At 38.0% G+C, this 16,272-nt stretch overlaps 1 protein-coding gene and 1 long non-coding RNA gene across 6 annotated transcripts in view; one reads left to right on the forward strand and one right to left on the reverse strand.

Annotated features, from left to right (window-relative positions):
- Window positions 1-16,272, forward strand: part of EPB41L5 (erythrocyte membrane protein band 4.1 like 5) — a 135,108-nt gene that overhangs the window by 48,515 nt on the left and 70,321 nt on the right. For all 5 annotated transcript variants that reach the window (XM_082464736.1, XM_082464738.1, XM_082464739.1 and 2 more), the window contains exons 11-16: window positions 797-866; window positions 5,532-5,701; window positions 7,285-7,391; window positions 8,481-8,499; window positions 14,374-14,416; window positions 14,856-14,971. In XM_082464736.1, coding sequence (XP_082320862.1) covers window positions 797-866; window positions 5,532-5,701; window positions 7,285-7,391; window positions 8,481-8,499; window positions 14,374-14,416; window positions 14,856-14,971 — 525 coding nt within the window. The remainder of the gene's footprint in view (window positions 1-796; window positions 867-5,531; window positions 5,702-7,284; window positions 7,392-8,480; window positions 8,500-14,373; window positions 14,417-14,855; window positions 14,972-16,272) is intronic.
- The window catches only part of LOC309662284, a 130,006-nt gene continuing 124,082 nt past the window's right edge, over window positions 10,349-16,272 (reverse strand). Inside the window, exon 2 of the long non-coding RNA XR_014264614.1 lies at window positions 10,349-10,629. This is a non-coding gene — a long non-coding RNA (uncharacterized lncRNA). The remainder of the gene's footprint in view (window positions 10,630-16,272) is intronic.

Raw genomic sequence — 16,272 nt, forward strand, 5'->3', positions numbered from 1 at the left:
ATGTGAAACACTTAGTAGAGTACCTGACACTTACTAGGCGCTGTGTAAGTATTTGCTACACTTAAATGCTAGATTCTCCCCTCCTATTATACTTATTTATTTACTTATTGTTTTAGTACAGCTCTTGTAAGCAAGTTCTGTTTTACAATTTTATTTTATATAAGTTATATTTAAAAATTAGTGAGAGTGAGAGTCATGTTTTCACATTCACGGTTCGTAGAAGTACAGAGGTAAGTTTGGTAGGTTGCTTAGGATTTTTGTACAGGTGGGAGATGGAGTTGGAAAGTGGGCCATAAAGTGTAGTTTAAAACATTTTTTATGTCTTAAATTAAAGATGTCTTTAATCAAAATTGCTATAGAAAATAGAGTTGAAGATCAGTAATTTTTTTTTTTATGCCTTTTAAAAAGCTTTATAGTGTTTCCTGTATCCAGTTCCCCTGCTGCTACTGTGACATTAGGCTTGGAGAATCTCTTCCACCGTAGTTAGGGGCCTATGAATATATATGATATATAGATATACCTTTCATTTTCTTTTTTCCTTAACATTTTTTATGTCTTACATATGTGCAGCAGAAATTTTGCCAAAGGTACTGCTTTTGAAAATTTTTTTTCTGTTACCTTAACTGTTTTTTAGATTGGAGACTTTTTTGCTGGGCAGTGCAGGTTATGTTTACCCTCTTATCCAGCTTTCAATTCAGAAGTTAGATGATTAATATGCTTGAAGTAACAACAAATTTTTTAAATTCAGAGAACATTTATTGAAATCTGGCTGTTACTCTCATATTGTTTGTTATAGGCCCAAGATAACCAGATTGGATTTTAAGAAGAATAAACTAACCTTGGTGGTTGTAGAAGATGATGACCAGGTAGGAATTACATTGTGTCACATATTTAACGGTGACTGTGTTATGTGGTCACTTAAGGCTCTAAAAGGGGGAACACATCTTGTATAGAGCCATAGAACAGAAACTTAGTGTAATTAATTAAGTAATTTCCTGCTTTGTGTCATACCGTCCTAAAACTATAGTTTTCTGTCTTTAAGATTAAAGATTAAATAAAAGACTTCTCTTGTTCCTTGGTTGACAATATATCTCAAATATATAAAAATTTATATTTAAATGGCTTTATTCCCTTAGTCCCTGATCAAAAAGATTAATCAAAAAGATCCACCTAATAATATTCTTTAATAAAGCCTTCTGTACTAAGGATTATCTTTTTTTCAGTTAAATCTAGTTTCTAATTGATAAACTCATAACAATACGAATGCATCTCAGATGAATTATGCTAAGTGTAAGAAGCCCGACTCAGGACTTCCCTTGGGACCCAGTGGTGAAGAATCCTCCCGCTGGGGCTTCCCTGGTGGCACAGTGGTTAGGAATCCACCTGCCAATGCAGGGGACGCTGGTTCGGGAAGGCCCCACATGCTGCGGAGCAACTAAGCCCACGCGCCACAACTACTGAGCCTGCGCTCTAGAGCCTGCGAGCCACAACTACTGAGCCTGTGTGCCACGGCTGTTGAAGCCTGCATGCCTAGAGCCGGTGCTCCAGAACAAGAGAAGCCACCGCGATGAGAAGCCCGTGCACCACAAGGAAGAGTAGCCCCCGCTCACCGCAACTAGAGAAAGTCCACACGCAGCAACGAAGACCCAACGCAGCCAAAAATAAATAAATGAAATAAATAAATTTATAAAAATTTATTAAAAAAAAAGAAGCCCAACTCAAGAGATTATGACTGTATGATTCCATTTATGTGACAATGTAGGAAAGGCAAACCTATAGGAATAGAGAATAGCTGATCCTTTGAGACTGGGGGTGTGAGGGTGCTTCACTACAAAGGAGCAGCACAGGGAACTTGGGGGGGGGGGGCGCGGTGAGAGGACTATTCTGTATCCTGATGTTGGTGGTGCTTGCCTGATCCTGTGCATTTTCAAAACCCACGGAATTGTGAGTAAATTTTAAAAAAGTAATTTTACTGCATGCAAAGTAATAAATTTGAAATATACGTATAGATGGATACAAATAAAAGGAAATAGGGGAAATGTTAAAAAGATTTGTTTGCACAGTGAAGTGTGAGTAGTGCTACTTAGCAGAACCTAAAAAAAGAAGATCCTGAAAATTAGATGAAACAGTTACAAGTTTTTTGAAAGTTTTAAGTTATGTTACTGGGATGCACGCAAAGGATTGCCCTATCACACAGCTTGGAAGAAAATCAGAGACAATAAGAGAGCATTTTAAAAAGAAATCTCTTGATGGCACAGATGATCATTATGTTATCAACAAATGAGTTGAAAATGATTCAGAAGAGGCCAGATTTCGCATCTAAAAACAATCTATTTTACAAATATTTTCCTTTTTATGTAAGCACAGATGCGATTAAATGATATTTGTATCTAAATCTAAAGGAATCGTTCAAGAAGAATAAAATACAGTTCTGTGTGATAAGAAAATATGGTCATAATTTAATGGGAGATACCTGTTCTTACTGGGTCATAAAATAATTGTGCATCTCACAATTGATAGCATTTTAGATTTGATCTAATATAGTATTAGCTTCTTAGATATCTTTTTGAAGATACATATAAGCAAATGTGTATATCAATTCTTTTTTTTTAATTTATTTAATTAATTGATTTTTGTCTGCATTTGGTCTTTGTTGCTGCACGCGGACTTTCTCTAGTTGCGGCGAGCGGGGGCTACTCTTCATTGCGGTACGTGGGCTTCTCATTGTGGTGGCTTCTCTTGTTGCAGAGCACAGGCTCCAGGCACGCAGGCTCAGTAGTTGTGACGCACGGGCTTAGTTGCTCCACAGCATGTGGGATCTTCCCGGACCAGGGCTCAAACCCACGTCCCCTGCATTGGCAGGTGGATTCTTAACCACTGCATCACCAGGGAAGTCCCCCTCAGTTCTTTTTTATGCAGAGGTTGCCATACTTATATACAGGGTTCTCTACTTATCCTTTTTAAACTTTACGTTCTAACTTGGAATGTTTTCTACGTCAGTACATAAAGTTGTTCTTCATTCTTATAAAAGCAAACTAAAATGCATAGTATTCTAGTGTATGGTGTACTCTAATTTATTTAATCAATTCTCAATTAATTGGCATTCACTCTTTTATTCACTATCTATAATTAATTTGTACACTGGCAAGTATCTGTAGGATAATTTCCTAGAGGGGGATTTGTGGGGTTGAATGGTTTATGTGCATTTGTCTTGGATATAGAGAGGTCCTACCAGCTTGCATAGTTTTTAGTGTACAGGCCTATTTCCTGAGAAGGAATTAATCACATTTGTATCTGAAAGGTAAAAAATGGAATTTCATTATAGGTTTACATTTTATTTCTATTATTATGAGTGATACTGAACATCTTTTCATACATTTGAGTTACTTGAATTCCTTTTTTCTAAACTGTCTATTCCTTTGTCCATTTTTGTTTTGGGTTATTGGCTTTTTTCTTATAGGTCTTGCCCTTTGTCACAGACATTATAAATATTTTATTTAATAGTTGTTTTTCTTTCAGCAGTGCTTATTGTGGGTTTTGTCATGCACTTCAAGAAATTTTAAATAGGTGAATTTATTAATCTTTTATGGCTTCTGGGTTTTGTGTCATAAAAAGCTTTTCCCTGTTTTGAGGTTATCTATTTTCTCATGTTTTTTTCTATGTGTAGTTTTTGTTGGTAAATTTCATTGAAGTATAACATCCATTCAGATAAGTGTAAAAATAAATGTACAGCTTATGTTGGATTTTTATGTATACTTGTATGACCAGCACCAGGATGAGGAAACAGAATTCCAGCAGAATTAAATTTCTCTTGTGCTCCCCACCAGGTACAGTTTCCCAAGGGTAACCACTCTCCTGACCTGACTTTAAGACCAGAGATTAGTTTTTGCTTATATTCTGGACTTTATGTAAATGAAACCTGGCTGACTGTTCTCTTTGTGTCTTGCTTCTGTATTTCAGGGCTGTAGTTGTGAGCTTTCAGCCCTGCTGCTACGGGTGGTTATAGTTGGCGCATTCCTGCTGTTATACAGTATTCAGTTTTGTGAATACACTAGTATTTATCCATCCTGCTGGTGATGGACATGTGAGTTGTTAATTTTTGGCGAGTAAGAAGAGTGCTGCCCTGAGCCCTGGGATGTGCGTGTGCTTGGCTTCTGTGGAGGCCGCCACGCTGTTTGCCAGCCTGTCTGTGCACACGCAGCTGCACTCCCACCCGGCGCGTCTGAGAGCGCCGTTTAGTCTTCTTTGGCTTGTGTTTGGAGCTCTCGTTCTCATTTTACCCATTCCGGTAGTAGAACCATCTTGTGCTTTTAGTGTGCGTTCCTCTGATGACTGCTTCAGTTTACCCTTATTTATATATCTGTTGGACGTTTGGATAGTCTTTCTTGTGAAGTGCGTGTTTAAGCCTGTTGTTGATTTTTCTGTTGGGTCGTGTGCTGTTTGTCTCATTGAAGAAGTTCTGTTCGATACAGCTAAGGTCTGAGCCACAGCTTGTCTCTTTCTTCCTCATTCTTGCAGGGTATCATTCTCATATTTTCTAACCTTTTGTAAATATAAGCACATCATGAAACGTGGTAGAATGTTTTATAAATCTACATATGTATTATATATAATATACATATATATTAGGGTGGGGTTTTTTTTGCAGCTTGCTTATTTTGCCTAAACAGGTAGACCTAGTTCATTCACTTTAACCTATATATAGTATTCTGCAGTATGAATAAACAGTAGTGCATTAGTTCATGCATCTTTTATTCATTTATCTCTCTGTATAGTTTGTAAATAATATCATTGTTTACTTATTACATTTCTCATGTTTTGTACATTTAGGGTTTTGTGCCAGTTTTTACTATTATAAATGAGACTGTGAAGAAAATCTGTGGGTGTAAATTTTGGTGTTGAGAAAGTCTTTTCCCTTAGAAATACAGGATAGCTTAGTGGTTACAAAGGTAGGCTCTGGAGCCTGAATGGTTAGGTTCAAATTCTGGTTTCCTCTCTTAGTAGCTTTGTGACATTGGGCTTAATTTCTTGAGCCTCAGTTTTCTTATCTGTGAAATGGAGATAGTGATAGTATCTACTCATTGAAGCAATTTCATGTGAAATTCTTAGAAGAGTGTCTATGAATGTTAACTAGTGTAATTAGATTCCTGTGAGTATGGTTACTATAATAAAGAATGTGGCCATTTTTAAGGCTGTTATGTATGTTGCCAGATCTTACATGAACCTTTAAATTACAATTATACATTTATCCTGAAGTATGGCAGATAAAGGCTCATTTTATGTCTCTTTGAGAAATGAGATCATGTAAGTAGAGAGAAAATAGGAATAATTGTATATTGGCTGAGAAAATGGACAGCTTGATTTTAACTCTGCCGTTTTATGTACTAAAGAGTGTCAGAGTCTCAGGGAGCAAACTAGATGCTTTATTATTTGATTCTTGCTCTTGCTGCGGTTGTATTCATAGCTGAATGCGAGGGGACAGGACCATCTGAGCTAATAATTACCTCTGTTAACATGCGTTTCTTTTTCAGGGCAAAGAGCAGGAACATACGTTTGTCTTCAGACTGGATCATCCCAAAGCATGCAAACATTTGTGGAAATGTGCCGTGGAGCACCACGCCTTCTTCCGCCTCCGAGGCCCTGTCCAAAAGGGTTCTCACCGATCAGGATTTATTCGATTAGGGTCACGGTTTAGATACAGGTGAATGTTTATAGCTGCTTGCTGTATCTTTCATTATTTCACAGAGGCCAGAAAACTTAGCCCAACTTCTCATTTTACAGATGTGGAAACTAGGGCACAGAGAGATGAAGTGGTTTGCCAGTGTTTTCCATTGGCCAAAATAAAAGAAAAAGCGGTACATATTGTTATTGTTTGTAATTTCCTGAGTAGACAGGAGAATATTGTAATGGTGTAATGGATTTCATATCCCTCCTGATGTTTTTGTTTCTTCCTTCTTTTTTTTTTTAGGAGTAATTAACAATTTTTCCAGTTAAAAAAGTTTTTTTTTATTGAGGTATAGTTGATTTACAATATTATGTAAGTTTTAGGTGTACAGCATAGTGATTTATAATTTTTGAATGTTATATTCCATTTATAGTTATATAAAATGTTGGTTAAGCTTATTTATTTTATACATAATAGTTGGTGCCTCTTAATCCTCTACCGCATTGTGCCCCTCCCCACTAGTAACCACTATTTTGTTCTCTGTATATGTGACTCTGTTTCTTTTTTGTTATATTCACTAGTTTATTTTATTGTTTAGATTCCACATGTAAGTGATATCATACGGTACTTGTCATTCTCTGTCTGACTTACTTCACTTACATAATACCCACCAGGTCCGTGCATGTTGCTGCAAATGGCATGATTTCATCCTTTTTATGGCTGAGTAGTATGCCACTGTGTATACGTATAGCACATTTTCTTTATCCCTTTACCTGTTGATGGACATCGATGTTCGCTTTATGCTTTAACCCCCGGTTTAAATCCACGTAACAAGAGTTTTAAGGGGGCTCCATCCAACAGCGGGGTACCACGCAGCAAAAGAGTGTCGTGCACTCCTGGGAGGTTAATCTGGGTGACGCTTCTGGTCCTTATAAACCTGACGTTCCATTGTTCTCACAGACTTCTTGTTTGTTGGGCATAAGTTAGCCATGTTTTGGTTTACCTCAGAGTAGCTTATTGATGGTGAGTTTTCGGCATGTCACGAGAATCCGTCAGTGTAATTTAAAGAAGGAATGGATAATATCAGTAACGTGGCCTGTTGACTGTGTGTGGGGTTCATGCAAGAGAGCTTCTATTCTACTTACATTGAAAGTGGGGAGGCATTTTCTTAGTAGAACTTAAATGGAAATGAAGGTGAGTGGGACAATAGTTTTAATATTTCTGGAAAAGTGACCTGAAAAGTATATCACAGTTAGAAAAAGTAACTGAAAATCTTGAGTTAATTGTACATCTTGCATTGAGGAGTATGGATGGGAAAGGGAAGGGAGTTCCTTAAAAGGACAGATACTTCAAACTTATTTAATATGTTCTTAGGTGATGTGCATGATTAAGAAAAAACAATATAATTGGTGTTGCATCGTTCACACAAGCCTAAAGAGTGAAAGAATGGTGTGGTAAAGAGAGACGTCAACACTGTTTTTCGTAGTTCATTCAGGAAGGAAGTTCAGGATGGTTCTCTTGAGAAGAACCTCAGTGTAGACTTTCTCTCATTTTTGTGTATCTGACTACTGTAGGCCTCAAATTCTCTTATTCCTGTTAATATGCCTCATTTATTTTAGTGGGAAAACTGAGTATCAGACCACAAAAACCAATAAAGCAAGAAGATCAACATCCTTTGAAAGGAGGCCCAGCAAACGGTATTCCCGACGAGCTCTGCCAGTGCAAGGTGACGTGCAGCCCTGCCTCAGGGGACTCCTCTTCCTCACACTGCGTCCCGTGCTGCTGCTGGGGGCTGGGCAGGAGGCTGCCTCGGTCCTCTTAGTCTCTTCCAGGCAACTGAAGAGCTCTTCTTTACTGGATCTGGTTCTAGCATAATCAGTGTTTAAGAATACACGGGGAAAAACGGCCTGTACTGTTGCTGAGACGAAACGTTATGCTCATCCCAGCTCTGACGCTGCGCTGAGTTTGTGTTCAGTTTTCGTTCTTACTATTTTAGGTCTTCTCTAGAGCAACGTTTTCCCTCCCTTTTTGACTTCCACATCTCATTCATAATAATCTGTTAAATCCCCGCAGATATTTTTTAAAACATTAGTATATGATGAATAAATTTTTTATTTTGTATGTATTATAATAATATTAAAGGCTCTGTTAAGTACAGTTTTTATATTAATCATCAGTGTACATGGTACATAGAGATTCACAAATTCATAAATGTTACTTGCTGTTTGTTACTTTAATTATGTAATACAAAGAATGGTTTACTTTGACCAGTAAGCTAAAACTTGTGTTTGGTTTCAAATCTGAGTTTGTATTAAAATACAGATTGAATTTTAAGTATGTCCAGTGTCAGAGTCGTCACCAGTTATCCAAAATCAACTGCCATGACCTGATGTTGGCAGTATCAGTTTTTTTAAAAACTGATTTTTAAAGCTATAATTTTTGATGTATCTATAAATTAAATAATATATAGCTATAAATGAAACCATTTCAATTTGTTTAAAACCCTTAGTTACCTCTTAGACTCCACTGATGATTTTTCACTGTCAGCTCACTCTGAAGGCTTGCAGATGGTTCTGTTTTTTAAAATGTATGCTTATTTTGTTGCCTTACTTAAAAATTGGAGATCGTTGTCATTATTCACTTGAATGGCGTGAGCCATAGAACACTTCGGTGAAGTGAAGATTTTTAAATCTGTAGTTGGGGAACAGCTTACAGAGCAATGAGTCAAGATGTACTTTTGTGAATAGTAAAGCAGTTTACCATGTTGGAGGAATCTAATGGGATGTTTTCTGTTTTTTTCTGTCGGCAAGTACAGGAAAACCTGAAGAACTCAGGTGGGTAATGTCTTGCAACTTAGGAATTGATAACCGAATGTTTTAGCGTTTCTGTAGTTGCATCGTTAATTGAACCAATGTCTGTTGAAGGTCTGTCACAGTGTTCACTTGCCCCTGAGCACGGTGGATCTAGCAGGGAGCAGGTAAACACATCATAATGCTGGGTAAAACGGACAGAAAGAAAAATAAAGCAGCTTAAAGAAAAAGAGTGGGCTTGGGTGGCTGTACTGTTCGTACAGAGAATGACATATTGTACGTTTGTTATTGGCCTGTGACTGAGGATATAAAGACGAATAAACTGTGGCCCTTGCACACAGGAAGCTCAGAGAACAAAGGTTGATTTGTACACCAGCAGTTCATTTTATTCCTGGGAGAAATCCCACTTGGTCATGGTGTACAGTCTTTCTTTATATTGCATGTTGCTGGATTTGGTTCACTAGGTTTGTTGTGGATGTGTGTGTCTATATTCATCAAAGACACTGGTCTATAGTTTTCTTGTACTGTCTTCATCTGGTTTTGGTATCAGGGTAATTCTGGCTTCACAGAATGGGTTGGGAAATGTTTCTCTCTATTTTTGGGGAAGGTTTTGTAAAGAATTATTTAAATATATGGTAGAATTCACCATTAAAGCCATCTTGCCTGGACTTGATTTGTGTCAAGTTTTAAAATTTCCAGTTCAGTGTCTTGTTGTAGATCTATTCATATTTCAATTTTTATCTTGAGTCAGTTTGGGAGTTTGTGTCTTTCCAGAGTTTGTCCATTTTATCTGAGTTATCTAATTTGTGGCATACAGTTGTTCATATTATTCTCTTTTCCTCCTTATTTCTATAAGCTTTGTGATGATGTCCCCTCATTCATTTCTGATTTTAGTAATTTGAGTTTCTTTTTCACTTGGTCAGTCTAGGTAAAGGTTTTTCAGTTTTGTTGGCCTTTTCAAAGAACCAGCTTTTGGTTTCATCAATTTTATCTGTTCCTCTATTTTCTATTTCATTAATTTTCTCTCTGGTATATTATTTCACTCCTTCTGCTTGCTTTAGGTTTAGTTTTCTTTTTCTAGTGTCGTTAGGTGGAAGATCGGTTTATTAGGACATGAGATCTGTATTCTTTTTTCATATAACATTTATAGCTATTAATTTCTCTCCGAGCACCACTATAATCATATTTCATAAGTTTTGGTATATTGTATTTTCATTTTTATTCATCCCAAATTATTTTCTAATTTCTCTTGTGATTTCTTCTTTGACCCGTTGGCTACTTGGGAGTGTGTTGCTTAATTTTGACGTTTGTAGCTTAAATTTTCCCCTCTCCCCTTTTTTTCTTTTGTTGTAATTTTATTCCATTGTGGTTAGAGAATGTACTTCACATGACTTTGATCCCTTTACAGTTATTGAGACCTCTTTTATGTCCCAACATGTAGTTCATCTTGGAAAATGTTCCATGTGCAATTGAGAAGAATGTCTATTCTGCTGTTGAGTGTCATGTCCTATGGATGTCTGTTAGGTCTGCTTGGTTTTTACTGTTGTTCACTTCTGTTTCATCACTGGTTTTGGCCTAGATCTCTCCATTATTTAGTGTGGACTATTGAAGTCTCCAATTATTGTTGTTCGGTTGTCTGTTTCTCCCTTCAATTCTTTGTGCTTCATGTATTTGGGGCTTTTTGTTAGGTGCATGGATTGTTTATAATTGTTTTATTTTATCACAAAAAAATGTTCCTCTCTTTCTCTAGTAACTTTTTTGTTTTGTTTTTTTTAGATCAGATTAAAAAAAGTTACTAGATTTTCTTAAATAAATGTTTCTCCACTTGATGTATGCCTTTTAATGATTTTTTTTTTTTTTTAAGAAATTCACGTTATTTATTTATTGATTGATTGCTGTGTTGGGTCTTCCTTTCTGTGCAAGGGCTTTCTCTAGTTGTGGCAAGCGGGGACCACTCTTCATCGCGTTGTGCGGGCCTCTCACTATCACGGCCTCTCTTGTTGCGGAGCACAGGCTCCAGACGCGCAGGCTCAGTAATTGTGGCTCACGGGCCCAGTTGCTCCGCGGCATGTGGGATCCTCCCAGACCAGGGCTCGGACCCGTGTCCCCTGCATTGGCAGGCAGATTCTCAACCACTGCGCCACCAGGGAAGCCCTTAGTGATTTTTTTAAAGAATAATTTTCAGCAGCTACATGTCTGTTTTGCTGGGGAGAGGGTCTACTGTTGTCCTGCAGTCACTGTTCTCCAAGTCCTCCTTCTGATGAATCAGTATTAATAGTGTATATTACAGTGTGGAGTTTCACGTAATGCTTCTCAACCACTGTTGTACCAAAGCCTGCTGGAATGCCTGGTAAACTGTGAGATTCAGGACATACTCACAAATCTAGTTTTTGATAAAACAGTGTCTACACTCCTGTATGGAGATGTGTCAGTATAACCAGAGCTTCTTCAAAAGGAGAAGTTGTTTGTTTTGGGTACTGAGTAGGGTCAGCCTCAGCTGGAGATGTCCTATTCAGTTTTGGGTTTTTTTCCACTTAGAGAGCCATTAAAGCCAGGCTGTGATTAGTGACAGTCACAAAAGCACTCTGCTCTTTGAGTAAGGATTCCCCTGAAGTCCCTTTAGTGGTCAGGAAGCTGTTAAAAATAAATAAGTGGGTAGAGGAGAGAGGAAGTGTGAGGGATTCTGTCCATCGTGAACTTTTATTTTTTATTTTATTTTTTAATTAATTTATTTATTTATTTATTTTTGGCTGCATTGGGTCTTCGTTGCTGCACATGGGCTTTCTCTAGTTGCGGCGAGTTGGGGCTACTGTTCATTGCAGTGCACGGGCTTCTCACTGCGGTGGCTTCTCTTGTTGTGGAGCACGGGCTCTAGGCGCGCGGACTTCAGCAGTTGTGACACGCAGGCTCAGTAGTCATGGCTCGCGGGCTCTAGAGCACAGGCTCAGTAGTTGTGGTGCACGAGCTTCTTTGCACCACGGCATGTGGGATCTTCCTAGACCAGGGTTCGAACCCACGTCCCCTGCATTGGCAGGCAGATTCTTAACCACTGCGTCACCAGGGAAGTCCTGTGAATTTTTAATTAGGTAAAAAACAAAATTTTCTGCCTTTTCTGGGCTATACACTAATTTTTCTTGGAGTTATTTTTAAACTGTGCTTTTAAGAGGAATGGTGGAGAAATGTTAGAGGGGTTCTGTATATTTTAAAGTATTTTATTTGTTTGTTTAATGAATCATGTCTTGTTTTCCTGAAAAGGAGGCTGGGACAGAGTATTAGAGCTTAAAGTGAAGAAGATTCCCTGATGAAGTTAGCAGAAATGTAAACAAAGCATTCAAGCAATGATAAGTAGTTGAAAAATTCAGGCTTTTATTTGCAAAACTTTGTCCTCCTTTAAAATTTTTTGAAATACAGATTTCTGACCAAAAAGTGAGTATGACTGACTATATAATCTCCTAGCATTGAGATTAATTTAACTTTAATAAGTAAATTTTATTGTGTCTTCTTGAGTGATGCTTTTGGCTCTGGAAAACACAGCAAAAATGGAGTATTTAAGCACTGATACTTTATTATTTTTTTAGGTAGAATAATTTTTAGGAATGAAATTCAGAGGGGGGACCCACTCTCCTGAAGGTTATTGAGCCCTGCTCCTAACATTGCTTGAGAGAACCTGAGCTGGCAGTGGCAGGAATGCCCTTTCATTCCTGCCCTCAGAGTTCTGTTCACGTGAACAGTTCTGCTCCAGTGAACCATGGCAAACGGTACTGTTAGAAAAAGCGCAACTGTTTGACCTAAAAAGCTTCTTGACTTTGTACTGTGCTTACTTGAATAACAGGTTTTTAAATTGGCTGATGTTAGTTTTCCTTGTACTCTTTCATTTCTTCCTAACTACTCCCTGTGAGTCTTGACTAACATAAAGTATCTTAGGAAGAGGTGACACTTTAAAGGACAGTTGACTTTACACTTACTAGTACTTCTTGTACAGGCTTAGTGGACAGTCTTGAAGACAGAAGAGAGAGGAAAAGAAATGGTGGAGGAAATGATGCATGGAGGGGGCAAGAGCAGAATGGGTCAGGTATTGCAGACAGTCCTTTAAAAGGGAAGCTTGGATTGGCCAGTAACGGGAAGTATTTGTTCCCTTCATATTAGTGGAAGTGAAAGAATAAGTGTAATTATGAGAAAATAGTGCTTCCTGCGTTTCAAATTGTTTTAAAACAGGGAGCTAGAATCCGGTGAACATCACTTATCATCAGCGCTTTTTTCTCATGTTATTCTTCATCTTTTACTTATCACCTACTGGACTTATTCCCAGTTCAAGGAGAAGCTTCAGAGCGTAACCCCGGGGGCCATAACATAATGAGTCTAATTTCTGTACAAAGCAGGTTGGAGGAGGTTTCATTAATGTGGGGTTATGAGTTACTTAATATAGCACAGCGTATCCTGAGAAGAACAACAAGGTTCGTAAAAGAAATTGTGCCGGATTGGTATATTCTTTACTCCGGCCTTGGCAACAGATCTACACTAAACAAGATGTTCTTTTTAAAGATTTCGTTGTTGGTTAGTTTTATTTGTCATTGTTCTTTGTGCTTTGCTGACATTTATTCGATCCCCTAATAGTCCCATGCGAGTGAGGAAACTGCGGTTCAGAGAGCAGAGCTAGTGGCGCGGTTTGAATTAGAACCCAGACAGTGGAGGTGCAAATTCTGGTGACTTAACTTGTAACAGAGATGTGGTTAATAAAAAATGGGGTGTAGAATGGGTTACTCCTTCTCACCCAGCCTTTTAGCAAGGCCTCTTCATTCTTGAGTTCTTTCTTAATTGGTTGTCTTTCATCATCAGATACTTTTGTTTTGTTCTCACTCCCCTAAGAAAGGCTCCTGGATCTTGTATTCACAGTTTGTTTTGTGTTTGTGAAGCTTTGCCCATTTCCTTTTACTAGAATGACGTCTTGTCTGGTTATAGTGTTCTCTGAGTGTTGCCATGGAGAAGTCTGTGCCAACCTGATGCTGGCAGTGATGTGCTTTTAACTCTCCTTAGGGTACCTGAAGTATTCTTTCCTTATCGTTGAAGGTCAGTAATATAACAATAAGGAATTGAATGTATTTAATTCTGTATCTCATCTCCCTGGAACACAGTGTTCTTGCTAAATCTGTAGATTATTTTCTCACTGTCAAGGAATTTTTTTTATAACATTGAATATATTTTCAGTTACCTTAGCTGAATTTTTTACCTCAGGATACTAGTTATGCTTATGTTAGAAGGTCTGAAGTCAGTAAACTCTTTTATTTGCCTTATTCTGTTGTGTTAGTATCTCATCTTTGAGTTCTTATTGCATTGAATATTTGTTCTTTTTTATTTAGCTGTTCTGAGGTTTGTTTCTATTTATTTTGTTGCATTATATGCTGAGTTTTTTAAGTGCTTTTTTGTGGGAGTGGGAGAGGAATGAGTGCAGTCTAAACTAAAAATTTAAAAACATATTTTGAATCATTTGGAGGAGAAGGGTATACAGAGAAGTTTCTAACTTTAAGTTTATACTAAGGCCTTTTGAGTTATAAAATGCTAAGCTACTGCTGACACCATAAAATCTTGAGAGGGTAGGAATATATAAAAGAAGTGATGGGTAAGGTTATGTGGGTGTTTGTGCTGAATGCCTTGAATTTAAGGGATCATTTGTGCTGCTGGTTTTATTTTGTCATCTTTGACAGATGTTGTCCAATGAATAAACAAGATTAGTAATGAAGTATATATCTAAAGCACACGTAGAATGTAGGTATATGGAAATAGCAAATGAGCAGAAAAGCAAGTATTTGCCTGTAAAAGCAGATGTTTTCTGGACATCTTACATTCTTAGTTTTAGGTACCCACGGTAATTTTTTCTTTATTTTTTTTTCCCCATTACAGTGTTCACAATAATGTTTCAGCTCAGAGTAATGGCTCCCGACAGGTAAGACAATATTAAGCTTCTAAAGCACTGGAACACTGTAGTTAATTATGACAAACAATAGTATTATTAATTGAATTTTTTTCTTAGTGGTGTAATCTCGGGAAAGTTTTGTGCATTTTCGTTTTCTTATCTGTAAAATGGCTCAGTAACGTGTGACCTGTCATTTTATTCTCTAAGATGTTACAATAGAACAGGTATAATGTTATAATGAAACATTTTCTGTCCCTGTAAATCCTGTAAAATAAATAAAATACTAATATTCAGTTAGATTATTATCTATCCCGAGGATGGTATATAACATTCAAGCATTTGTTTTTTGCTCTGTTTACTATTATATCTGTTCACTATGTAGATAGTATTCCATTTTAATGTTCTGTTTAGTGGTGAAGAGATCTTTTATCTAGGCAAAATAGATGATTTTTATAATTTGTGTCCAAAGGCTTGGGGTGTGAGATCCACTGTGCCTGTGATTCCTTCCGTTCCCTCTGGTCCTGTGCTGGTGCAAGTTGAGAATCTTCCAAGGAGTGCCGGAGCAGACCAGCATGACAAGAAATGGTTTGTTCACTCATTGAGCCAAAATAAAACACTGCTTGCCTAAGGGCGTTTTGAATCCCCGGCCATACTCTTAGAGTACTTTAAATATGATTGAAAGCAAATTATTCATATTTGTAAGCTGAAAAGAAGCACGTTATTGAGCTGTCACGTTGGGATAAGTAAGGCTGTGGATGAAACAAGGAGACAGTCGTCTAAATGAGGCACGTCAGACAGCCCCCCGACTCCGGTTAGCATGAGCTGGGAGTGGCGGTGCTTCTCTGTTGGAAAGGACTTCAGTGCTAGTCGGTAGGACCTTTTCCCAGATCCCTAAGGATAATGTATTCGTTACACGTTACTCCACACAACGCGATGCTACTGCTTCGGGTGTGTTTTCTTCATTAAAGACTGAAGATAAAGCCAAAACGGAAACGTGATTATAGTCCAATGAAACAAAGCACGAAATACTCCATTTGTGGGGGTGGGGTGGAGAAATAATCTAATGACAGAGAAGATACTTCATTTGTTTAGATTCCCAGGGTCTTTTTTTAGACTAATAGTAAGTGCACAAATATGGATACTTTGTGGCTTATTGGGGTTAATCAGTGGGGTTAATCCTTTCCCAAATGAATGTATGTGGCTTGGGGGCTGCTGGGGAATTATTTGATTGAATGGTCATGTCGGTTGCATCATCTGTTCAAGTTTTGTGTCTGTTTATGAAATGAACTTTGATAATTCATAGGATTTTTTTCTTTTTCTCTTGCTCTTAGTTTGTGTAGTACCTGAAATCTAATGAGTTTCTGTGGTGATCTCAAGGTGTGGGTCAGCTTTCTGTGCAACCAGCTCTTCCTTCATGGTGGTGGGTCAGCAGTGGTTGGTGATTATTTTCAGTCTTTGCTATGTAATTGTTTTTCACTGTTATTTTGGCTTAACTAACTGCAAGGTGCTTTGCTTTTGATGATTGGGCATATTTTTACCTCAGTTCCAAATAACTTGATTAGTTTCTAAGATGGAGGGGATTCCCCCTCTCCCCCCCACCCCCCGTGTTTTCCGTTATCCTCTTTTTTCCTTCCCCACCATGTTTTCCGTTATCCTCTTTTTTCCCTCCCCCCCACCGTGTTTTCCATTATCCTCTTTTTTCCCTCCCCCCACCCCGTGTTTTCCGTTATCCTCTTTTTTCCCTCCCCCCCATGTTTTCCATTATCCTCCTTTTTCCCTCCCCCCCGTTCTCCGTTATCCTCTTTTTTCCCTCCCCCCCCCCGTTTTCTGTTACCTGCTTTTTTCCCCTCCCACGCCCCCCCCCCGGGTTTTCCGTTATCCTCTTC

The sequence above is a fragment of the Balaenoptera physalus genome, assembly GCF_965194825.1.
Source record: "Balaenoptera physalus genome assembly, chromosome: 6".
Classification (NCBI taxonomy): domain Eukaryota; kingdom Metazoa; phylum Chordata; class Mammalia; order Artiodactyla; family Balaenopteridae; genus Balaenoptera; species Balaenoptera physalus.